Source organism: Stegastes partitus, unplaced genomic scaffold (genome assembly GCF_000690725.1).
Source record: "Stegastes partitus isolate 25-593 unplaced genomic scaffold, Stegastes_partitus-1.0.2 Scaffold199, whole genome shotgun sequence".
Taxonomy (NCBI): domain Eukaryota; kingdom Metazoa; phylum Chordata; class Actinopteri; family Pomacentridae; genus Stegastes; species Stegastes partitus.
The window spans coordinates 92,700-118,031 of NW_007577930.1; the positions used below are offsets into that span (position 1 = coordinate 92,700).

General features: G+C 42.5%; 1 protein-coding gene across 1 annotated transcript in view; it reads right to left on the reverse strand.

Moving 5' to 3' along the window:
• The window catches only part of sorl1 (sortilin-related receptor, L(DLR class) A repeats containing), a 125,646-nt gene that overhangs the window by 83,403 nt on the left and 16,911 nt on the right, over positions 1 to 25,332 (reverse strand). The window contains exons 2-4 of the mRNA XM_008280571.1: positions 8,786 to 8,902; positions 7,197 to 7,331; positions 382 to 543 (exon numbers count right to left, since the gene is read on the reverse strand). Of these exons, the coding sequence (XP_008278793.1) occupies positions 382 to 543; positions 7,197 to 7,331; positions 8,786 to 8,902 (414 nt within the window). The remainder of the gene's footprint in view (positions 1 to 381; positions 544 to 7,196; positions 7,332 to 8,785; positions 8,903 to 25,332) is intronic.

A 25,332-nucleotide genomic window follows, 5' to 3' on the forward strand; every position in this document is an offset into this window, starting at 1 on the left:
TCGGACAAGTGATGAATACTTAATAGCAGGTACAATAAATCAGAGGGTCGTGCAAGCTTAAAATATGAACAAGATAACGGCATCCTATTTGTTACTTTATGTGTGCTTATAGTTGTAATATTACTTGTAAAAACAGAGCTCACTTCTCACCTACATTCCTGCCTTTAACAGAGAAAAATAACGACGTGACAATTGCTTCTACATTTCTGCAAGAAGTAAAAAAGCAGATGAGCGGCGCAGCTCGTCAAACGCGCAGACTCAAACTGCTTTCATACTAAACATGTCTGTGTCATTCCTGCGGCTTCACACGAGATTTTAATCAGAAGCAACGATAAGACAACACCCCGTGAAGACGCGAGTCAGAGGCTGGGGGGCCTTTACCGGTTTGTCAGGGTGGGAGCTGTCGTAGCCGAGCACCAGGTTGGATCTCCTGGTGTGGAGCAGCAGGTCGGTCGGTTTGAAGGGGAGGGAGAAGCCCTGGACGCTCTTACAGAAGTCAAACGTGTTCCACAGGTAGTTGTTGGTGGAGTCGACGAAAAGGTACTGAAAGAGACAACAACAACTAGAGTTATTATCTGTCAGTCAACCAGTCAAAGTGATTTAGCGTGAGTTTGAGAGAAACAAAGGAACTGAGTGAACTTTCTTGTGTGTGTTTAGACGTTTGGCCAATAAAGCTGATTCTGACAAAACAAAGATGTAGTCATGCTGCTGCAAAGAACTGTAAATGGACTGCACTTATAGAACGCTTTTCTACCTTAGCGGCACTCAAAGCACTTCACAATGTGTTTCTGATCCACCCATTAACACACCAATGGTGACAGAGCTGCCATGCAAGGTGCTGCCTGTCATTGGGAGCAACTTCAGGTTCAGTGTCTTGACACTTTGGCTGTGGAGGGGGTGGGGGATCGAACTGACAACCTTACGATCAGAGGACAACCTCTCTACCACCTGAGCCACAGCCACCCGCCCCAAATGATCCTGTTGGAGCCATTTTCGGCCCTTTATGATTTGATTCAGATGGAGGGACAGAATGTCACCAGGTGCTTGGTGTTGGGCACTGAATGGGTGTTCGTCAGCTCCACCTTTTTTGTGAGCCTGATTCACTCACGGGAAACAGGTGAGGGGAGGGAGCTGGCAGGAGTGGTAGGACGCCAGTTTTTTGACCGTAGTATAATACGAACATTATGAAATCTGTCCTTTTGAATATAATAAACAGAACGAAGAAGAACTGCCTACGCGTCAGAACTTTAATTGCTCCTGTCATATGTGGATCCGAGCAAAATTGCGTCAGATACCGCAACAGATCCAAATGATCACAGAAGATCAATACAATCACAAATGTGAAAAGTGGTTACAATCTCATCTTCTGTTCCTGAGTTATGGTGTTGGATAAGAGGTGGAAAGTGTTTTGATAATTTCCAATTATAATCAGTACGTTGCTGAGTCGATGTGAAGATTTGAAATGTGAAGCAGGTCCCTCAAAGTGTTAAAAAGATCATATACAGCCCTCCTCCTGCAGCTATTCTCTTTCTCTTCTCGCTATGGCTTTACTTACATTTATATGATCTCATGTGATTGGTGAAAAGCCCTCTGATTGGCTAAAATCTTTCACTGTGGGCTTGATTTACTGAAACCAGAAAGTGGAGCCAGGAGGAGACGCAGAAGTCTAGCTTCCTGTGGATATGGTGTAAGGTTTGTACGGAATTTTTGCCCAAAGATGCCAAAAAATACTGCCTACCTCATCTATGAGACAACTCCTGGAAGCAATTTAAAACGTTGTATGAAACAGGAATATGATGTAATGCGAAGCGTCACTTGGCAATATCGAGAAAAAATGTTCTTGGCAAGAAATGTAGCCGTATTCCGAGCACAATAAACACATGCATTGACCGGCTTCATTAGGCCGATTGTGTTGCTGCACCGATGAAAGGCAGAATCACAGGACAGGCTAACGGGAAAACCAAAGAAGGAGATTATATCCACGAGGAGGATTTCGTAGCTTGTCATGTAGAAATAATTACTGACCTTCAAATAAAACTATCTGCAGTGCTTAAAGGAGTGTTTCAGCAAATTAGTTTTACACTTCTATAAGGCAGGTTTAAATAATAATTACAATCGAGCAGCACAAGCAAGATATTCTAACCTTTAGTCCTCACCTCCAAACACACTGGATCCTACATTTCCCATAATGCCACCCAACGCATCATACAGTCATAGAAGAAAGTATTGGCACCTTGTTTTTGGTATACATGTGTTTATTCCTTTTATGTGCATTGGAAAAAACACAAAAAAGCAGAAGAAAAAAGACAAAATGTACATAGTTGTACACAAAACTCAAAAAAGTCCGGCTCTAAATCCCACTGATCACCTATGGAGAGATCTCAGAATTGCTGTTGCATGAAGGCACCCTTCAAATCTGAGAGACCCGGAGCAGTTTGCAAAAGACGAGTGCTCCAAAATTCCAGCTGAGACATTTAAGAAGCTTGTTGATGGAGGGCGCCGCTATAGCTCATCTGGTTGAGCTGGCGTCCAATGTGCAGGGCTATCGACCCGATGTGGAGGTCATGAGTTCGAATCCCACTCATGGCCTTTTCCCACATGTCCTCCCCCCAAAAAATAACTTAGAAAAAAAAGAAGCTTGTTGATGGCTATAGAAAGCGACTGGTTTCAGTTAATTCTTCCAAAAGGTGTGCAACCACATATTGAGTTGAGGGTGCCAACAGTTTCGTCCGGCCCATTTTTGGAATTTTGTCTTTTTTCTTCTGCTTTTTTGTGTTTTTCCAATGCACGTAAAGGAAATAAACATGTGTATACCACAAACATTTGTAATTGCAACTATTTCTGGGAGAAATGGTGTATTTTCTGGAAAAATTCCAGGGGTGCCAACACTTTGTCCATGACTGTGTTGTAAGATTCATTTGAAAAAGTAAACATCCTCATTTTTAAAACATACATCCACGAACAGTGTTTGTTCTAATTTATATGCCTCTGAGCCCAAAGTCAACCACATCCTCCTGATGATATCAGAATGACATCGTCAGGGTTATTTTCTCCTTTAGAGCAATAAAAGTCACTCTACAACTGCTTTCACAGGCTGAGTTGTACTATTTGGTTTAGAATCAATATAAACAGAAAGCAGAAAAAGACAATTAAAAAGAGATTGAATTTACACTACCGGTCCTTTAAGATACCGTTTGGGTGCCAGACAAAAAAACTACTCCCAGAAGCACCAAAGCTCCTCAGGTGCTTTAGTTATGTCTGAGTGCAGTCTTGCAGTGGAAGACGAGGTGCCAGATCACTAATGTACAGTGGAGCTTTGCTAATTCAGTCCCACCGGGAGAGGAGGCTGTTCAAGTGCTCAGGAAAGTATGCTGTGCAGAATGATAACTGTGCATAAAGAAGCACATTAAAGCTGGAGCGTTTGCTCAATTAAACTGATCGATTTATAAATGAGCACTTGGTGCTGGGTGCTGGCTACACCTGAATTTATGTCTCCAATATTCCAAAAGTCGTATTTGTATAGTCGATTAATTGCAAAACAAAACGTGATTTCAAATTGATAGTATGATCAACTGTGATGAAAAGAACACTCATGAAATAATTTTGTTGCAATGAGAACTATAACTAACCGTCTGAACTCTGAGCACTTCCTGGGCATTTGTTGTTCCTGTCAATGTTTTACTCACTGTGGGTTAATTTTCTGCTGCAATATGAAAGCCGGCACTCTGTGGAAACAAAATAAACCATCGCTAGAGGACTCAAAAATGTATTTTGTGCAGCATGACTCAGGTAATATATCATAAAAAATGAAAAAAAAAACAGAAGCTGAATTATTTTTAAAAAATGTAACAAACCTGGGATTAACATGCTCGACATGTATAAGTGTCTACAGGTGCTACCAACACAGAAAAATACTGGAAAAAATATACTATAGATACTTCCCCTGCTTACATCTTCTTTCTACTCCACGTAAGCGGTTCTCAGTTGCAGCAAAGAGTGCAGATCTTTTTGTCTTTTTAGAGTCTGGTTACTGTAAACAATTTATTTTTAATACACTCTTACATGACGGATGTGGCTTTAGCTTCGTTTGGTTGTTCTTCAAGACAAACCAAAAGTCACACAACAAGCTCAAGGGCCAGAGGAATTTTGTATGTTTACATTTTTTTTGCTCAGATGAATAGTTGAATTGTGTCCATTTCAAGAAATACTATGATTTTCAAACCTTTCAGAGGGAAATCACCCGATTTATTCCCTACACATACTTATGAGGCTCTTGTTGACAAATTCTTTTTGGCATGATTGCCACCAAGTCTGGAACTCAAACTTGGCTCAATGTCCTAGAACTGATGCAGAATCTGTTGCCATTTCACAACAGTTGTTCAAGCAACTTCATCAAAACAGTGCAACGTTTTGGGAGATGCTTGTATTTTCTCTGACTGTGAGATGACAAGATTGATCACACTGTCAAGTCCATGCACTCAACAGTAACTGCAGTCTAATAATCCTGCTTGCACTACCAGTGATGTGTGAGTGTTTTTTTTAACTTCAGAGGAAGCTGCAGGCAGTTTCCCTGTCTTCTGTTTAAGTGTTTATGCTAAGCTAGGCTAATCATCTCCCATTTCTTAAAGTACAGATGTGATAGTGGCAAAGCCTTCATGTTTAATGCTAAAGAAATACTCAAAAGAGCATATTTCCAAAACTTTAAACTTCCCTTAATGGCAAACACCAGCTCATAAAAAATAGAACAATGTGGAATTAGGTTTGTAACCCTTTAATCTAGGGTTAAAACAGGTCATGTAAAAGTCTTATTTCACCTAAATTCTAACGTTACTGACTGATAATATGACTTAGGAAAATATCTTTGTCATAGACAAGCCACATGTTACACGAGGAGAGCTCCAGGCGTTAAAAAATGTCTACCCATATCTGCCCCAGTTACACACAGCATGAGAACTCGTTCTTAATGACTGGCCTAGAGCGCCAGCTCTCCAAGACACAAAGCCCATCTAAACTTTATCCAGCTTCAGCATGTTGGGGAATAAAACTATTTGTGGTGTCAATGGCAACTCCGAACAAAGGGAACAATCCCTCTGATATACAAGTTCTATCTGATTACTTTAGAAAGGGCTCAGATCTCTTGGCAGTGACTCACTTGACCGATAAAAGAGCCTTGCATGTCGGAACAATGCTGGCCTCCAAACAAGAGCAGGTATCTGTTTGCATCTACTTGGGAAACACATTCCGAAGAACACATTTAGAAAAAAACATGAGAAGTGGAGTAAGACTGGCATGAGTGGAGGAAATATACTTTTAATAATAATGTAGGTTTGATTGATGATGCAGCTCCTTGGATTGCAAAGGTGGCGTTACTTCTGATTCTTTACTTGAATTTAGTAAGTAAACCTTTGTTCACTTGGTAATGAGACCATGATACCGAGCATGCAGGAACCGTGCTCTCTGTTCTTTCTGCCTAACCTATATTAGTCCAGTCCCATTACGCCGTCCGTTTCCTCCGATGTACTCCATTTTTCTTTACTATCACCCACCTGAGCCACGCAAATGACCCCCGACACTCTGACAGCCGGCTGAAGTTTTCTCCACAGGCAGGGACTGAGCTTTTATGTTGGCCGCTGTGTTCCCTGCTGCTCTGAGGGGGTAAATTATGAAGTCCTGTATGTAATGATGATATAACAGAGTAATGAAACCACTATTATTAATTGCCTGTGAAGTACACGGGGGTGGCTGTGGCTCAGGCGGTGGAGTGGGTCGTCCAATAATCACAGGAGTGGTGGTTACATCCACGTGTTGATGTGTCCTTGGCAAAGACACTGAAAACCATGTTGGGGAAAAGCACTAAATAAGTGCAGTCCATTTACACTGGAGGCAGGCCAGGGTGAGGCTGCTTTTTTTTTTGCCTCAAGACTACCTTTAGTACTTATTCAGCAAATCAGAAACTGCGTCTAGACCATATGTTCAATCACTCCCAAAACTTGGTGCAGATTTAGAAAAACTTGGACCATACCCATCTTTTTCCCTTTGTCATTTAAGACTGTATCTAGGACACAGCAGGGAACCACAATGTCCTGGTTATTTTTTCAGAAGCGATATCTTTGCTCCTTTTAGGACAATATCAGATTTAGGTTTAATATCTCCAATTGTCCCGTCTCACAAAAGCCAAAGGGTCCAACAGCATTTGTACGTCTCCTTCCTAACACCCTTACGGCCCATCTGAAGAGAAATGAACCTTGTTGCCTCTAAATGGGATTTGAGGACACATCGTGCAAACTAGTTTGCTTCAAGTAGTTTTTAAAATTTCAGAACACTTCCATTTCTTTTGATCAACCTCGATTGGCTCTTCAACTTAAATTACTTGTTTACGAGTGCCGCACAGTCTTTAGAATTTAGAGAGTATGTCTGATGGAAAACCACTGAGCGAAATGAAGCTATGCATTTCATACAGCTCATACAGGCTTGTATTCACGAGAAGATTACAGAAAAAATATTTTAAAATGTGCTCAGTGATAAACAGAAGAGTGGCTCGTTAATATCTATTCACAGGTAGGAAAAAAAAAAAAAGTGGTTTGATTTAGTCTTAAACACTGCAGTTGAAGAAATCTTAGAAATGCTCTGGACTCGAAGATTATCATTTAGGTACAACCCTGCTTACAAAAACACCACACCATGGAGTCAAGAAGTTTTATCAGCCTTTGAATATCTCTACTGGGTCGAGACAAAATGTGTCATCTTCAAAGTATTATTTGAGAACAGCTGGGGTCCAAACGCTATGACCATGAAGTCCAAAAACATGTCTACAGACCTCTAAATCTGGTAGATCTTCAAGGTACATTTGTGTTAAGAAGGAGACCACAAAAGAAGAATAATGAAAGAATAACTGATCAGTGTCAAAAGGGTGGCGACACTTTCCAGAACTGTTTGGATCAATAACCATCTTAGACAGAGATGTTCCCAAGAACCCAATGAGAGCTTGCAGACTCGTAAAGATTCACTGAATTGATTTCTATGTGACCCATGTTATTTTCAGCTTCCTCTATTATACCTATAAGGTTGCATGTGCTCATTGTGAATACACCTGAACTGATCATTTCAGTCTTGTCTATAGATCCCCCTCTGTGCTTGTGTTTATAACCTTACTTTCAGTGGTACCTTCTCTCCAGGAGAATGTGGCTGTGACTTACCCTCCTGTTGTCTGCTGGGCTGTGGTAGAACTGGGATATGACCTGCTTGCTGCCTTCCTTCACCTTGGGTCCTGAGAGCTGGAACTTGTCTGAGACGAGCGTGAAAGTGGTTCCGTAGTCATAGGACACGTAGACCTGACGACAAAGACGGGAGGGGAAGTAATTAATGCCTGCTCCTGATAAAAAAAAAAACATGGATCTGGATTAAAAAGAGCTTTGACAAGTTTCGCAACTGAAGGTATAAGCTGGCGTCTTTGAAGCTGCTTTCATATTTGGTATTTAAAAAACAAAAAAAAAACTAAACCGTGTGTTCTTGCTGTTCTTCATTAATAGCTGAAGTGGTCGTCTTGTGTCATGGTGGTAGCCTGGTAGCTGTCCAGTGTACATGACAGACAGCTGGCAAACACAGGTGTTGGAACATTAAATAAACCTTTAAGCGCTCTTTAATTCTGTTCTAAGATTGTCACTTTCAAAGTTCTAAAGTGCGAGCGTCAGGATTTGGGGCTGTGAAGTAGCTCATCCAGTCAGCCTGTGGCACTAATGGTGACTTAAGCAGCCACGATGTTGACATGTAAACAGCAGCAAGTCCATTTCATTTAACTGTATCAGATTTGATTTACAAGCGGTTTGTAAATATTATTAGAACTGTGCTATGTTATAAGTGAATATCCACTTTTGAATGTGGAAATAAAGCTGAGATAGTCGAGCCCTAATCTAGATTTTACTCCATTACCTCTTCTAGATAAGCTGAGACAGGAGACTGCTCAATTCCAAAATGAAATCATTCCTTTAATCTGTAATTAACAAAAAAAAAAGCTTAAGTATCCCCTTGATCACAACCCTCAGGAGACATTAAAGCATTTAAAAACGTCTGGCCTTTCACAACATTGTCTCTACAGTTATGGCTATAAGAGATAAGGGATAATTAAAAAATATCAATTTTCTTTTAAGGCTTTATGCCCTAATTAGAACTCTGTTAGGTCTTATAAAGAGAAGCGTCACAGATTAACCAGCGTCTGGGGCCGTCTGATACTTGAGGCAGCTGTTGGCCCAAAATTTCAAATCAGATATCGTCTTGTTTGCGTTGTCCAACATGACGGATGCTGATATTTTGGGATTTTGGATTAGATTTTTATTAAGCAAAAAGCATCTTCAGTCTATTGGTATCAACATCAGAGCCGAACTAACTAGTAGAGTTTGTGGAGGGTAACTTTTCAGATTGCAAGATGTGCAGCAGACCAGGTGGGGAAGTGAAAACAGAAGAGGAAGACCTGGCATGCTGTGTTCAATGTTCTGTTCTGTTCAGTGTGTGTGTGTGTGTGTGTGTGTGTGTGTGTGTGTGTGTGGCAGCAGATGGAGTCATCAATGTGTAGTTCAACAATCATAACATCACCAGAAGCACGAGAAACATGTTAAGCAAGTGTGAACACACACCGTCTGCTGCGCTGCTGATTCAACTAAAAAAAAAACCAACAACAACTTAGGACTGTATCCTGGATATAATATAAGGGTTAAAATGGAATATAAAAGGCGTAAGCAGTCCAGTTTTCATGTCCCTCTTCTGCGTGGATGTGTTCAGGTGGACTTACAGAGCTGGTTTTGGGTCCAGTGGCTCCTGCGCTGTCTCGGGCCAAGGCTACAATGACGTTGCTCTTCTCTCCAGCCCAGTGGACCACCATCTGGTTGTGGGAGTCGTTCAGGTTGGCCTGCAGGATGAAAACACCGTGAACAAAAGATGCAGACAACACACAGGACACAGATGAGCAGACCTTGACGAGACTGCATAAATTCTCTCTTCTCTGTATAAATGATGACGACTGCACTGCCGAGAGATTCATGCATCCATGTGTGTACTTATTAAACAAAGAGGCAAGTCATGTTTTCTTTGTGCTATAATAGCAGCACATACATTAGTGTTCTCCAGAAGATTGTCTCTGAGCAACAGTACCGGTGCTCTTATGTGATAGGTCCATAGCTCATGCATTAATACCTTAAAGTGCAAATGTACTTATATAAGGCTTTAATGTGAGCCGCATGAAGGATGACTGGCAGCCATTATTCTACTAAATCAGACACCTGGAAGAATCCTCCCTGAAGAACAAACAGTGATTTTCCTCCACACACACTTCTAATGTGTTTGTGGTTAATGAGTCAAACCAACAAGAGCCTGACTTTTAATATTCTGGTAGGTTGAATGTTTTTACTTTCTTGAAAGGTAACACCCACGCACTCCTTACTTGGAAAGCTCCAAACACAAAAGATGGTGCCGACCATACGCTTCAAACTGGCCACAATACAAACCAGTGGGTGGTATTATAGCTCAACACTTCCATCTTTACAATCTATAGTTCCAAAAGCCCCACCTGCAGTTACCCTGCTGGAGAGCCGACGCTGTGAGCTCCTGATTTGTTCCATTTGTCCTATTTCATACAACTCAGCACTTAGAATCCTAATTTAGCATTTCATCTGCTTTTCAGAGAAATGGTGAAGGTGTGCTATACGTAAGTATTGTTTGTAAAAAGTCCAGTCACGGCTAACCAGCGAAGCTCCCGTCCAGTCTGGTTTCTGGACCTGCAGGCTGGTCAGGGTGCTGCTGTGGCGCTTCTCATTCTGCTGCCTCTCCACTGAGCCCCGTGGACTGACTCCAACTCTGCAGCTGGTGACAGTAATCCTTGAATTGCTCTATCGAGTCCACCCGTGACAGTCGACTACGTCACCAGCTGCAGTGCAAGACCGGAGCTGGAGTCTGTCCACACAACGAGAGGCTCACTGGCGAGTCAGTTGAAATCAGGGACCACCACAACAGGGATCTGACAAGAATGCACACAGAGAAACATGAAACAGGAGGAGCAGGGGCTGAGTATCAAAGCAGACACGAATACCTACTTCTTTTTAGAAGTTTCTCAATAAAATCAAAGTGCAAATGGGATGCAGAGATTCCTGAGTTGGGAAATAAGTCTTGATTTCAAGTGGCAGTCACTGTATCCAGGCAACCATATGTACAACTACTCATGTGATAACATGAAATCAACTAAATCTGTGAGAACTGTGATACAGACGGCGAGCTGCTTTGCTACTCATAAAGATCATGATAGCATCTTCTGACTAGATCGCCCACCTCTAGTCCCTGGCATGTAGGTTACTCTATATAATGTGTCAAATCACTGAGCATTAGGCTGAATGACTTGAGGAAAATGAATGCAGTGCAGTGCATGTAATAACTGGAGTTTTTCGAACAAACACTGTGATTTGTGATATAATGTTTAGTATTTATTGTGTATTTGATTTAAAACATGATGGATCATGGAAATGATGGCGATTTTAAAGGTAAAAAAAATTGATTTAAATGTGTTTATTACAGTTTTTAAATGGCACAGAAGACAAGTAACAATTATCCCACAAGCTTCACTGTGCTAGGTTAAAATAAATCAAACTTTATTTCTATAGCACTTCTCATACATAAAGCAGCACAAAGTGTCAAAAATCCCGCCCAGGTTTTTTCAAAATGTGCTGGTTTAAAATCTTGTAGTTCTAATAAAAGCTTCTCTCTCTGGCCTTTGGGACCTACAACTAAAACCACAGTTTTGTCCTGGTAGAGCTGTAAGAAATTTTCTGCCAACCATGACTTGATGTCTAAAATGCAGTTAAAACGGGTATCTATTGGCCCTGAGTCATCAGGAGACACAGCAACGTACGGCTGTGTGTCGTCAGCAAAGCTATGGAAACTGATGCCGTGTCTCCTGACGTCCCCAAGAGGAAGCATATAAAGATTGAAAAGAATGGGACCTAAAATTGAGCCTTGGGGAACCCCACACCTAATTTTATGGGTTCCTGAGGGACATGTATCCATACCTACATAAAAAACATTGGTCTGAGGTAGGAGCAAAACCAGTTAAAAACAACACCAGAGAGGCCGACCAGGTGTCTGAGTCAATTTAATAAAGTGTGATGGTCTACTGTGTCAAAAGCTGCGCTTAGATCCAGTAGAACCAACACTGTGAGTTTTTTTGTTATCTAAATTCCACCTGATGTCATCTAAAATCTTTAATGATAAAAATGAAAATAAATCCAATTACTGGTGACCTGTCCAGGGTGTCCCCTGCCTTCGCCCTAAATCGGCTGGGATAGACTCCAGCCCCGCCGCGACCCTAGTGAGGATTAAGCGGTATATAGATAACGGATGGATGGATAATTCCAATTAGAAAATAATAGAACCTTTCAGTAGACTCTCTCCGACATTACAAAACACAGCTCATTCACGGCTCAGAGCAGCATTTAGGTGTTTGCACATTCTACAACTGAGGTAAATCAAGCAAAATAAAATATTTATTTTAAATTGAAGCCTTTGCAATTTTCTAATTGCATTTTTTCAAGCTGCCATTTTACATTGAGATCATTTCTTTGTTCAGCTTTATGGAGTGTCATATAAAGCCCCGTTGCTACAGAACTGCTGTGAGTTTTAATCGTCTGCCAATTGGTCTCCAACACATCTTGTCTCTCTTCCCATATATTTAGATGGGAGCCTGTTCTTGTTAGTCCAGAGGTGTTATCAGTAGCATCTCATGCTAGTTTCCAAGTGCAAACCCTCCCAGATGTAAAGAAACAGATGTTTTCAAAGGTTTAACATACATAACCAGTGCTAATTGAGGATGTTGAGGATTGGAACATTTGCAATTGTATCTCCTGAAACAAAAAGTTTTGCTGTAAAAAGACAAACCTGAAAGAAAAAGAAACTTGTCAAAAATTGTAAGTAACAAATAAAGGTGACCCTGACATTCATTGTGCTCAGTGGTTGTTTTTTTTTTTAATATTGGTACACTGATCCAGCTGCATTTCAGTGCCTTTGAAGATGAATGACTCTACAGATGTGCACAAGTGCATAATAAATGTGCACAAGTGCATAAGAAATCCAATATATCATGATTTATATTATGAGCATGAGACTAATCATATATATGCTGAAAAAAGATTTTCTCCACTACTTGGTGTTAGGAGTTTCCTGCTAATGAATTACACTACATTAATACCCATTTACTATGGATATGTCTTGCACTTGGGAAAAAGGAGTAAAACAAATCAGCCTGATCTGCTGACAGTCACAAGGATGAATGCAGAAAGCTCATCAGCTTGACATATGGCTTGAATCTGAGGCTAGAGCCAGCGGTAGTGTCATGACAGTAAAACCACCACCATAAACCCTGGAAATCTGTAATGATTTAAACCCGGGCACAGACTCAAGCTTTCTTCTTTCATTTCTGAAACTAAACACCAACTTTCCTTCTTTAGTGGCGCAACTGTCAAACTTGAACAATGGGGAAAGATAAAGATCAACATGAACTCAAACATCTGAACTAGTTTTCCGAGGCCTCGCGACAACTCATCGCGGTATGCAAACACAAAAGGCTGTGACCTGGGATAACTCCAGGTTGTCGGGCCTGTATCTGTCAAAGTGCTTCAAAAAACAAGATAAATCACCGAAGACTGCGCATACAGTCCGAATGGTTTATCGAGTAACAACGTTAAAGCAGCAATAGTCAGCATTTATAGAGAAAAAAAATGGCCGAATGATTATATGTGATGTGAAAGGTGCTGTTAGACCGATTTGTACAAGGTGTGATCCAAAAATGTTACAAGACTGTTTGTAGTGCACATGCAGGGAACACGTGAAGGTCGCATGATTGCAGCGTGTACGAGCAGCAACTGTCACAAGTCACAAGATCCCGTGACAAACTGCTATCAGCACATTTTTGTGAACATTTCGGTACCCATTTGCGAATATCTTCATGACATGTAAACCGTAGCAGAGAGCAAGCATCCCATGTGGCGTAGATACCAACAGGGTGATTCCACCTTCACCTGAAGGATCATCAGTCAGCAGCTACCACCAAGAGAAGAAACAGCACTTTTCACGGTTTAAAAGGCCAGCCCACCAGGAGCATGCTGGTTGGTTTCTTCAACATTCAAGTGCTGGTAAACCTGGAATCAATCCTCCAGGATCAGACTCCTAAGGCAGCGTTCTACTGTAATGTCCTGAAAGAGAACACTTTGTGGAAATGACCTTAACTGTGGAACAATGGCCTGCTGGTGCTCCAGTGCGAGGTGCGCCCCGACACGGCACATTGGAAACGCACAGTGTTTGCTTTGGCCACAACAACACTATTGTCACCCACCAGATTTGGTGCCCTGTGACTTCTATCTCTTACCCAGACTGAAATTCAAGTTGAAAAGTTGCTATTCTGGCATCATTTAGGAGATTCAGTGCCCTGCGCAAATGGTGACCGACATGTTTACATAATGGGACTTCTAGGGAGCGTTTGAAGGAGCGCCAGGAGAGGTGTACTGCTTCACATGAAAACTACTCAGGTAGGGATGGTAGCCAAACTTAAATCCGGTATGGTTTAATATTTATAGGCATAGCGTCTGAACTTTGTGGTCACACACATTGTTTTAAGTACATCCATCTTTATTTTACATCCATCTTCCTCACAGCCCAGCCCTGCAGCAGGCTGTTTCAGAGGCCATTTACACAAGCATCAGAAATATCCAGGATATGGAGCTGGGTTCATCTGCACCCAATTGGAAGACTACTTATTGAATAATGCATATTTTCTCACATTGAATTTTTACCACATGTAACAGTCAGACATGTCAGACCATATACAGCGGTCAATAAACCGTAGAAGGCATGCTCATCATCTCAACGGACTGCAAAGCAAACCCAGAGTACACAAGTGAGATACACATTCAATGTAGTGCATCCTGGAGGATTGGTTTGACTTTCTGGTGCAACATACCAAAAAGACTTGGATGAGAGGTGAAACGTTTTCAAGGAACGCAAGCAAGTCCAGTTGCTACAGTTAATCTACGAGAATAACCATGACCTGGATGACTGAGAATCTTCACAAACACAACAAAAAGACAAAAAAAAATGGTTTTAAAGAGCAGGAAGCATCCCACAATTATGCAATGTATGTCTAAGCTTATTTGTCTTATTCCAGCAATGAAATCACAAAAACACGTGTTGTTTCTAACAGATCGGCACAAATTATGAAGCTACCTCGAACTTCCCTACTTCAGATACAAATCTTTAAAGACATGTCACAGATGTGTTGCTTAATTTGCAACGTTTTTATCACAAACTGGGGGAAATAGTGCATTTGTCGGTGCCTATTTCCAGCCGAGGATGAATGCAGATTTGGAGCACTGGCGAATATTTTTGGGCAGCAAGTATGGTGTGTGTGTGTGTGGAACTGAGTCAGGATAAACTGCAGTATGTGTGTTCATGGTAATGAAAGAACACCCAGTGAAACAGGGTGTTTGAATAATTTTTGGACGACAATGCAGCTTTATGGCACAGAGGAAGGCGCTGCAATGCAATCAGCTGACAGCGGGGAAAATACAGAACACAGCCAGACTTTTCCTTTAACCGTGTAAACACTTGGCTGATCAAGCTCTAGCTGTGCATGCACACGTCGGTGTTCATGTAAAGGGTGGATAAGGCAATGACTTGTTGTAATACATACTAATTCCCCTTCAGTGCACCTCCCATCGGGCACATGGATCAATGAAAAGAAATAGGCTATTTCATCTTTTTCATTGTCACTGCCTCACCATCTCATCTCCACGCTGCTTTCCTTCCCTTATCTTTTATTGATGATTCTGCGAAGGGGCAGGCCTCTGAAAGGGCTCGTTTTTGCTTCAAAGGCTTTTTTTCTGCACTTTCCTCGTGGCTCACACTGTGGAGCAAACAATAAATATCTTTGCTACCCCTGTCAGCTGTGATCAGAAACAACCCTCCACCCAGCTCTTCTTTGTAACTTCTACTATGGCAACGCTGATGTGGATGATAACACCAAAATGATGCCATTGTGATCGCAAGAGGCGCTTTAATGAAACATATTAAGCCTGAAGTATTTCAGCAGTTCACAGCAGCTGCCTGCATTGCTGGGCTGTTGTTAACATCCAAGTTTGGATTCACCGTCTGCACCGATGTTCAACAGTAATGCTACAAGGAGAAATGCGTTGAAGAAAAGGCAGAGACGTTAATATCTCCACCCACAGTGGCCTCAAAAATCCATAAACCACTGCAGCAACAACTCACATTGTGTTCTGGTTAAGGGGGTGGCGATCACAAAAGAAGCATCAAACATGAGAGATTGATGATATATAAGGGCGGATTTGTCCTTCAGCATAATGTTGAAGTCACAGCCAGAAGACGGCAGAGCCAACATCCTGCAGGACTAGACTGTATGTCGCCAGTAAGACGCAAATTTAACCTTTTCCTCGTGTAACTTTCAACAAAGGGACGACTATGAGCAGCTGTCATGAAGCCAGCTTCACTGATACACAACTCGCTTTTCCATCTCTTGCTTTAGTCATCAGCCTCCTGCTCCTCCTCCTCCTCCTCCTCTCCATCTTCCTCAGACTGCCTCCCTCAGGGCCCCCCTCAGTAAAAGCCAGGACTGTGTCTTAGGCCGAGGTGTTGCAGCAGTAAATCTCTGCATTTTAGGCCTCATTGGCCACTGTGCGAGCGGGCCAAAGGGGTGCCAGCAGCACCGCAGACTGACACAGCTGAATCCAGAGAGCGATGATGACTGCGAAGATAAAAAACTATTTGCCAGGTTGCAGCAAATTGCAGCGCGGGAGTTAGCGCCGCGAGGGTCCATCCGTGGTTGATTGCTGCTCTGTTGGTAGTGGAACAAAATGGAGGCGGCACAACGAAACATATGCTACATCCACCATAATGAGAAGCATTTGTACAACATAAAAGCTCCCAGTTATCTTCTTGTGCAGCACAGCATCTTTGTAATAAGCTCCACAAACTGCTGCTCTACGCCTGCTGAGGACTGGCTTTGTGGTTTGGCTCCCAACGCTCCTTCAAGCTCAGCTGACCTTTACCTGACCTTCCTCACACAAGCTTCAAATCATCGCAGGACAGACGGGGGACATTACAAGCATTTTCATGGGTGCCCAGACAGCCACACACAGAACCGATGGCAGCTCTATTCCTCAGATTTCAGGCCAAGGGACCGCCACTGTACAGCATTTTTGTGGTCCATTTGAAATTGAAACACACATTGCGCAGTGTAAGTACAGCGTTACTGATACCTCCCACATTTACAGCTAACACTGCTCACCATCAGCTGACAATTTATCTGTGGTAATCTGCCTCTGGAACAGGAAGTCCAACACTTGAAACTGGGCTGCAAAATTGTTCTGAATCTGCCAGCTGACTATTCATAGGGGAAGATATTTTCCTGTGATGGTTCTAGCTACACGAACACACCATTCTGTCAGCCTGAACCTCCAAGCCAGCCATTGCAGTCCTTGTGAACTGTTCAGCTTATCATGTCATTTTAATAGGAAAGATTTAACATTTTACTTCCCACCGCTGATATTCAGTAAAAGTGTTTGTTTGCATTAGCAGTACCGCAACAGCTCTAGTATGACTATTGAATGGAGGCACGTAAACGGTGAGGCATCTATACTGAGCGAAATGTACATTAAAGTACATGGATTTATTGATTCCTATGAATAAGAATGGCAGACTTAAAACTACTTCACAGAGAGGTAATTACTAACTGTTAAGGGATGCTGATGATTGATTGTTAATCAATTCACTGCTGCTATTAATTTCAAAGTTTACAAATATATTAACTGATAAGACAAAAGATGAAGGACATGCATATCAAACAGTCCATCATACATCAGTTGTGGTACCCAGGTACACGTTCTCGTCGTTAAGGCTGCAGTTTGTTTGTGATAAATACTGGAGTGACCCGAGGAGGTGATCCCTCAGGCAGCGAGTGGCTCGATAGTGGCTAGAGGTCATCAAGAGGAGAAAAACAGCATTTCTGTCATAGAGCGGTAACTGGAAGCAGATGTCACGTGTCCATGGTTGAATATACCACTATCAGCATTTAGAAGCATTTCACTGTATGTTTCTTATACAGTTTGTTTAAACAATGAATCAGCTATTAAGTGAAAATGCTGTGGATTTGCATTCCTGTTGTTACGTCAAAACAAAACGATAAACAAAGCAAAACCAATTAATTTGATCAAAAATGGTGGGAAATGATATATAACGTAACCCTCCTATTACCTTCATATTTACTGACATCTTTTATCCTTGGGTTTAATTTGACCCCAGCAACTTAAACCTCCAGAAAATATCAGAATTCAAATTGTCACTCAAGTTTATGTGTGCTGCAAGGTGGCTCAGTGGTTAGCATCGTCGCCTCGCAGCAAGGTTTGCATCCCGCTGAGGACACCCAGGATCTTTCTGTGTGGAGTCTCCATGTTCTCCCCATGCAGTGTGGGTTCTCTCCAGGTTCTCCAGCTTCCTCCCACAAGTCCAGAAACATGCTGAGGTGAATTGGTGATTCTAAATTGTCCGTATAGGTGTGAATGTGAGTGTGCTTGGTTGTCTGTCTCTAAGTGTGGCCCTGTGATAGACTGGTGACCTGTCCAGGGTGTTCCCTGCCTTCACCCTGAGTCAGCTGGGATAGACTCCAGCCCCCTACGACCCTAGTGAGGATTAAGCGGTGAATAGATAGTAGATGGATGGATGCACAAAGCTTTCCATCTCTGTCTCACACCCAATAATGTCCAAAGTGGTAGATAGACTGACGACATTGCAAAACTACATTTTCTCCAGTGTCATGGAACCTACGTGCTCCGCCCTCACTTTATAATTTCTTTGAGTTAGTGTTGGTATGTATGTCAAGAGGAGAATGCGTTCCTCTCTCTCTCATTTGATCAACATTCATATGGGCCATGAACTTGTGATGTTTGACATATGCTTGTTTGTCTGGGTTTAGAGTTTCTGCCATACAGGTTGTCCGACCTGCCTCACCCTTTAAGAAGAACGCCGGTCCTTCCTCTTTAAAATGCATTCGCGGGTGTTCTATATATTTTCTTGCTGTAATGTTCGTAAAGTGGACCGACTGTATTCATTTCCTTCTTTGGAAGCAAACAATATGTAAATTTTTACCACGCCGGGATCTTTCTGTGTGGAGTCTCCATGTTCTCCCCGTGCAGCGTGGGTTCTCTCCGGGTTCTCCTGCTTCCTCCCACACAGTCCAACAACATGTTGAGGTTAATTGGTGATTCTAAATTGTCCGTCGGTGTGAATGTGAGTGTGCTTGGTTGTCTGTCTCTAAGTGTAGCCCTGTGATAGACTGCTGACCTGTCCAGGGTGTATAGATAATGGATGGATGGAAGTTTATGTGTCAATAGCCCTTTAAATAAAATCGAAAAAATTATATCAATCTCTTGTTTAGAGATGAGAAACACTGAATGGGGTCAAATTAACCCCAAAGATAACAGGAGGGTTAAAGATGAGAGTGTCAAATGAGGTAAAAGACAAGTTTTTTAGTAGTAAGACAATAATAATGTAAATAATAAATAATATCAGCGCTTATTATCGCTCCAAATGACTTCAAATAACAGTTTGTGAATGCTGTATTGCCTCCGAGCTAACAACTGGTGGTCCCTTTATCACACACCAATCATATTGGCTAAAATTCGTTAGATTCAGATTACCTGGCCACGAGAACATTTCCTGATGAAGCAGCTGCTCACTCAGTGTTCGCTGGGGTCCTAAACTGTACCAGCTGTCGCCAGGATTTTGTTTGCATTAGTAAATGAGTCAGGATTGAAAATCTTACGATTTCAAACGGCAATATGTTCCACACATGGAACGGGGACACAAACACTGTCAAGCATTGTTAGCACTGCTTTCCTGTTTGAAACAAAGAGGAGAAGCCGTGGCCGAGTAGCAACTAAAAAGAGACACACCTCATCCATGCGCATTAATTTGGGTCACTGATGAAGCCACTCTGTCAGCACCCCGAGGTCATGTGGAAAATAAAGCACACCTTCAGGTCAATAAGAATTCACTGTCTGCCCTGCTTTCGTTTCCTTTACCCCCCCCCCCCCTTCACACGCTGCACTGCAACATGGCGGGTAGTCCAGAGGAGGCTCTATAAGTGGCAGAGAGGTGTTCTTTATCTGCTCCCGTCCATCAATCTCCGTGACAGCTTTGTGGTCACTTGGGGAGCGAGAGGGCTGGAGGGAGGTTGGAGGGAGGGAGGGCGTTGCAGACAACCAACAGCCTACTGTACTGCCACAAACCCTGTTTCTGTGTCTCTCACATCCATAATGCATTCCGTCTCGGCAAACGCTATCTTGTGCAAAGCGCTCGTACCTGACGGAGCAGACAGGATTCAGTAGAACCATCAAACCACAAAAACACAAAAGTGCAGAAACGGTAAGGATTTCTCTCTTTTCATGACGGGTCGCTGCTCCTCAGTCAGACCTTGAGAGGCAGCAGACTGGAACCGTGAGCGCTTTAAACAGCTCCCCATCCACTCTGCAGCCTGAAAGGAGCTCCATTAATATCTGCACTGATGCAATCTGTACAAAAAAACTACACAGAAAACACATGGGCTTTAAACTGTTTGAGTGTTAACAGAAAAAAATCCAGTGTTTTACTTATATCCTTCCTTTAACAACTGCACATCCAACTCAGTGGGTCTGATTGAGACAATGCTACTATTAACAAAACTCTATTCCAGAGTTTGATTCGACGCGTGCATTCAGGACAGCGGTGCAGTCACGATGGATAGTTTAATCCTCTGAACTCTGGGTGTTTGTGGTCATATTTTTACTCAGTGTGGCATCATTTTTCACTGAAATATAAAGTCCTGCACCGCGATGGAAACATCACAGCCACTGCTGGAAGGAGAGAGAACTGATGTTTGTTGGAAATCTAGTCGTGACTCGATAATCCGACACTAAATGTAAAACCTTCTTTTATGTCAGATAGCAAGGCTGTCGGATTGTCAAGTCAGAGGTCGAGATACAAGGAGGGCTTGATGCTGGAAGGCTCATTCGTTGTTAATATTTATTGTTTATAGTTGTTATAATAACTAGTGTATTGTTAGAACACTACACATGGATGGATTTCACGTCTAACTGACGGTGTGATTGTGCACAGGCCTGTTGGTTGACATCAAAGGTAACTGGTCCTAAATCCGATAGGTATCTGATCTTTTGCCGTGCGACTTCTGTCTGAACGGCACTTATCCGACCAGCCCGTCATTGATACACGACAAACTATAGCTGGAACACACAGGCAGTATTTGGCCGCTGACGCCAGTTTAGTTAGCGTCCACACTTCTGTTTCCACCATCAGCAGTAGCAGCAGCAGAGGAGTGGCAGATACGCTCCACCGTTACCATCCGTGTTTACTTCCGTAAACACTGAGCACGCGCACTGCGTGTGACATCGTCGTGTCCTCTTCTGTGCATGCGGGACACTTTTGGGTCGTATGAAGTTCACACAGCAGATCACATACAAGTCGCATTTAATTGGAAATGTGAACAAACTCGCAAAAAAATCGGAATTCACAAACAAAAAACAAAACGACTTGAGCATTAAGTCCTGCAGTCTGAACGTAGCCAATCTGTCAGATTGTTCAGTCAGATAATACGCCGTTACCCTGATTTGTGACATAAAATGTCATGTCGGAGTCAGAATCCAAGGCTGTTGGTATGTTAAGGCTATTTCTGATGGGCTCTGTTCGTTTTTCAAAACCTGTCAGATAGCAAGGTTTTTGTATTGTTAAGGGTCGGATTATTGAGTCATGACTATATAACAAACCTATAATACCATAAAAAAGAAAAAAAAAATGAAAGCTGAATGTATTGTTTTACCTATCGCATTACCTCCACACTCATATACACAGCATACTGGTGCAACAGACAGCCTGGCCTCCAAGACTGCAGTATCTAACTGTTGAATAACAAACATGACTGTCTACCACCAAACCCTGAGCAGAGCTTTATTTCACAGCAGACATGTTGACATGTCGCAGCAGGAAAAGCACAGGAGTATTAATAATGGCTGTTGTGGTGCATGCTGGCTCACTGTCAGGGCTTACTGGGATACTTAAAGGAACTGTGCCATTGTTAATAATACACCGGTGCTATTCATCTCAGTCAAAACGTCTGCTGTGCAAAAAGTCTATCGGACCCACCTTCACAGGTTGGGATCAGAAGCCACATTCAGACCAGTGTGCCCAAGCTAAAAGGTATTCACAACACATTTGGGTTAAACACTGATTGCTAAAGGTAATGTCTTCCCTCACTGATATCAATGGAGTGGACGTCATATTAAAGACAACTCTTAGCAATAACACAACATAAAAGCACCACAGTCCAAAACGTCCATTAACACCTCAACAGAACAACAGGAGAGCAAATCTTACCTTGAAGGCAGGATTTATTGCAGCAGAGCTGTTCCACTAGACTGCATTAGTGTCAGCGTGTGCCAAGTGTTCTCCAGTGGAAGTTTGAAGTTTTGTTAAAGGAACAAAAAAAAAAGCCACACGCAGAAAAAAAACTAAATTCAAAGCACAGCACAGCTTTAAAAAAAAAAAGGGGGGGGGGCAAATCATTCTTTAAAACAATTTAGACTCTTCAAACAGGTTTTAATGTCAGCACAGTCGAAATGGGCAACACAGGTTCTTGTGTTAAGGCTCGCTGAAAAGGAGCCTGAAAGGCAATTTGGAAAATGGCCATAAAGACTCTTACAATCCATTAAGTGGTCTCTTAAAACTATGTTAAACTGTACTTCCTCTGTATCGGCCTGTAGTGCACAAGTTTAGTCTCCACATAATCCCATATATTATCTAGAAATACTCAGCATATGTAGTTTTATATGTAGTGGCCTGAGTGTGTTCTGACTACAAGAGCTGCCCTGGACGACCTCTTCAAAGGTCGATGTCAGGGGAGAAAATATTACTGACAAATTGCTGCTAGGATCTCAAAGCTGATTGGTTAAAATCAGAGGAGACAAATGGTGAGTGGTTAAACTTTGAAAGCATCATCAGCACCATTTGTCTGTGCTCTTGATGTCCTCATCAAACAGCAGTGTTCTCTCCAGCACCATCTTCATATATGCTAACATAACAAACCCTTTGTTGTTTTATTTCTTGCATGCTCATGCTGGAGTTACATTCAGTAACTACCGCACTTAGGCCTCGTCCACACGTAGCACGGTATCTCACAAAACAAAGATATTTTTCTGTGGTTTGGCCTGTCATGCACATGAAAACGCAGATTTACAGCATTAAAAACAATTCCTTCAAAAACCTTCAACCAACGCGAAGTTTTATGCGTCTGCATGTAGACGTCTTATGCGTCTGCATGTAGACGTCAATAACCAGGGTTTTAGGTTTCAAAACGTCCCTGCCTGCGACAAAATATGTTGTTTACATCACATACGCGACCTGTGTTTACATTTGGAAACAGCGTGGACACCCTCAGAACTGTGTTGGCGTCGTCTCCTGTCCAGGCCCAGATACCGCTCCATGTACAAGAACACAGGCAAAGAACGACGTTAAGGACGGTTGTTTTTCGCTCACCTTGCCATTCCACGTCCGAGGCATGTTCTCTGTCAAAGAAACCGAGACCGGTTTCGGGTCAGACCGGGACACACTGCCAGCTGAATGTGCTTAACGCACTTATGTGGTTACGTGTGGATGATCTTTTTTCTAAAAACAAGGTGGTGTGTACGTAAGTTTTTTTTCTAGACGGCGGAGGAAGGATATTCGGTTTTACAAAAACCCTGCTACGTGTGGACAAGGCCTTAGAGTTAGCATCACGGTCAGAGCTGTGGAATTCTATAAAGGCTAAAAGGGCGCATTTCTGAATGGCCGCACCACTTTGCACCTGCCTCAAGCTCCTTCGGTAAATAGCTGTTGTTGTATTATTATTGGCACATGCACAAAGTTTCCCATCTCTGTCTCTCACCCAATAATGTCCAAAGTGGTAGANAAAAAAAAGAAACCGAAACCTGTTTCGGGTCAGACCGGGACACACTGCCAGCTGAATGTGCTTAACGCACTTATGTGGTTACATGTGGATGATCTTTTTTCTAAAAACAAGGTGGTGTGTACGTAAGTTTTTTTCTAGACGGCGGAGGAAGGATATTCGGTTTTAAAAAAACCCTGCTACGTGTGGACAAGGCCTTAGAGTTAGCATCACGGTCAGAGCTGTGGAATTCTATAAAGGCTAAAAGGGCGCATTTCTGAATGGCCGCACCACTTTGCACCTGCCTCAAGCTCCTTCGGTAAATAGCTGTTGTTGTATTATTATTGGCACATGCACAAAGTTTCCCATCTCTGTCTCTCACCCAATAATGTCCAAAGTGGTAGACAGACTGACGACATTGCAAAACTACATTTTCTCCAGTGTCATGGAACCTACGTGCTCCACCCTCACATTATAATTTCCTTGAGTTAGTGTTGGTATGTATGTCAAGAGGAGGATGCATTCCCCTCTCTCTCAACTGATCAACATTCATATGGGCCATGACCTTGTGATGTTTGACATATGCTTGTTTATCTGGGTTTAGAGTTTCCGCCATACAGGTTGTCCGACCTGCCTCACCCTTTAAGAAGAACGCCAGTCCTTCCTCTTTAAAATGCATTCGCGGGTGTTCTATATATTTTCTTGCTGTAATGTTCATAAAGTGGACCGACTGTATTAATTTCCTTCTTTGGAAGCAAACAATATTTCTACTACGCCGCTTCAGACAGATACATTTTCTGTCAATGAGTCCCATCGAGCTCCAAATGACAGGAGATTGGTGCCACCTGGGTCAAAGTGCGACTACTTCCAGAAAACCTCCCTTATTGACCACAAACAGCAGGTGGCAGCTAATGAAAGGTCTGCATCTGTTTTTCACCCACAAGGAAAATGAAGAAGTGATAGTTCTCTGTGAACTAAGGTTTGTTTCCCCGCAATTATCTGCAGAGGACCCTAAACGTGCACCAAGAAACACAAGACATCTCGTTAACGAAGTGGAGCTTATGTCAAAAAATATCTAATTAAGTTGGTCTTTAAAGCGATTCATAAAAAAAAGGCACAGCGAGAGCGAGTGCAGTTAACGAGGAGCACGTTAACAAGACAGCTCCTGATGAGCTCCTGGGGTCTGCAAGTGCTTCTTTTCACTGTATGGGCCTTAAATAGGACCATACGTCAGCCTCAAATCAGCCTGCATGAGGTTAGCGAATGAAAATCTGAGTTCTGTCAACACAGCCAACTCAGACTGCACACACGGCTGATGGAATCCACGCAAATACTTACCTTTAAACAATAAGCAGCTGTTCAGTTAGAACTTATTAGTTACACAACACGTTATACAACACGCACTACACGTTATACAGTGTAGATTTCCATGACCTGTGAGCATCGCATTGCTGAACTTAAAGAGACCAGTACAACAACATTCCAATAGTTATGGTGTCGACCTACATATTTCTGGTAATGTTTTAACAACAGTTGCACAATGCAGTATTACAGTATAGTACAGTATGGTCTGGTCGAGTTGAGTAGAATAGAGTGGAGTGGAGTAGAGTCTAGTAGAGTGTAGTCTAGTTTAGCCTAGTCTAGCAGAGTCTAGTCGAGTATAGTCTAGTAGAGTCCAATCTAGTTTAGTCTACTCAAGTCTAGTGAAGAAGAGTGGAATAGAGCCGAGTCAAGTAGAGTCTAGTCGTGTCTAGTCGAGTCGAGTAGAGTCTAGTCTAGTTTAGTCTAGTCTAGTGGAGTGGAGTCTAGTCTAGTCAAGTATAGTCTAGTCTACTGGAGTGGAGTAGAGTCTAGTCTAGTCTAGTCTAGTAGAGCAGAGTATAGTCTAGTCTAGTTGCATCTAGTCGAGCAGAGTCGAGTCTCGTGGAGTGGAGTAGAGTCTGGTCTAGTCCAGTGGAGTGGAGTAGAGTCTGGTCTAGTCGAGCCGAGTATAGTCCAGTCTAGTCCAGTCTAGTCTAGTGGAGTGGAGTAGAGTCAGGTCTAGTCCAGTGGAGTGGAGTAGAGTCTGGTCTAGTCTAGTAGAGTGGAGTAGAGTCTGGTCTAGTCGAGTTGAGTATAGTCTAGTTTAGTCCAGTCTAGTCTAGTGGAGTGGAATCGAGTCTAGTCTAGTCAAGTCTAGTCCAGTCTAGTAAAGTGCCTCTTTTAGTCTCGTGGTGAGTGTGTCTGTGTGTGCGTCTGTGTGTGCGCAAATGCATTTGTTGTATGTGTATGTGTATGCATGGAGGGTGGGAGGGACGGGTTTACTTTATTTTTTAAAT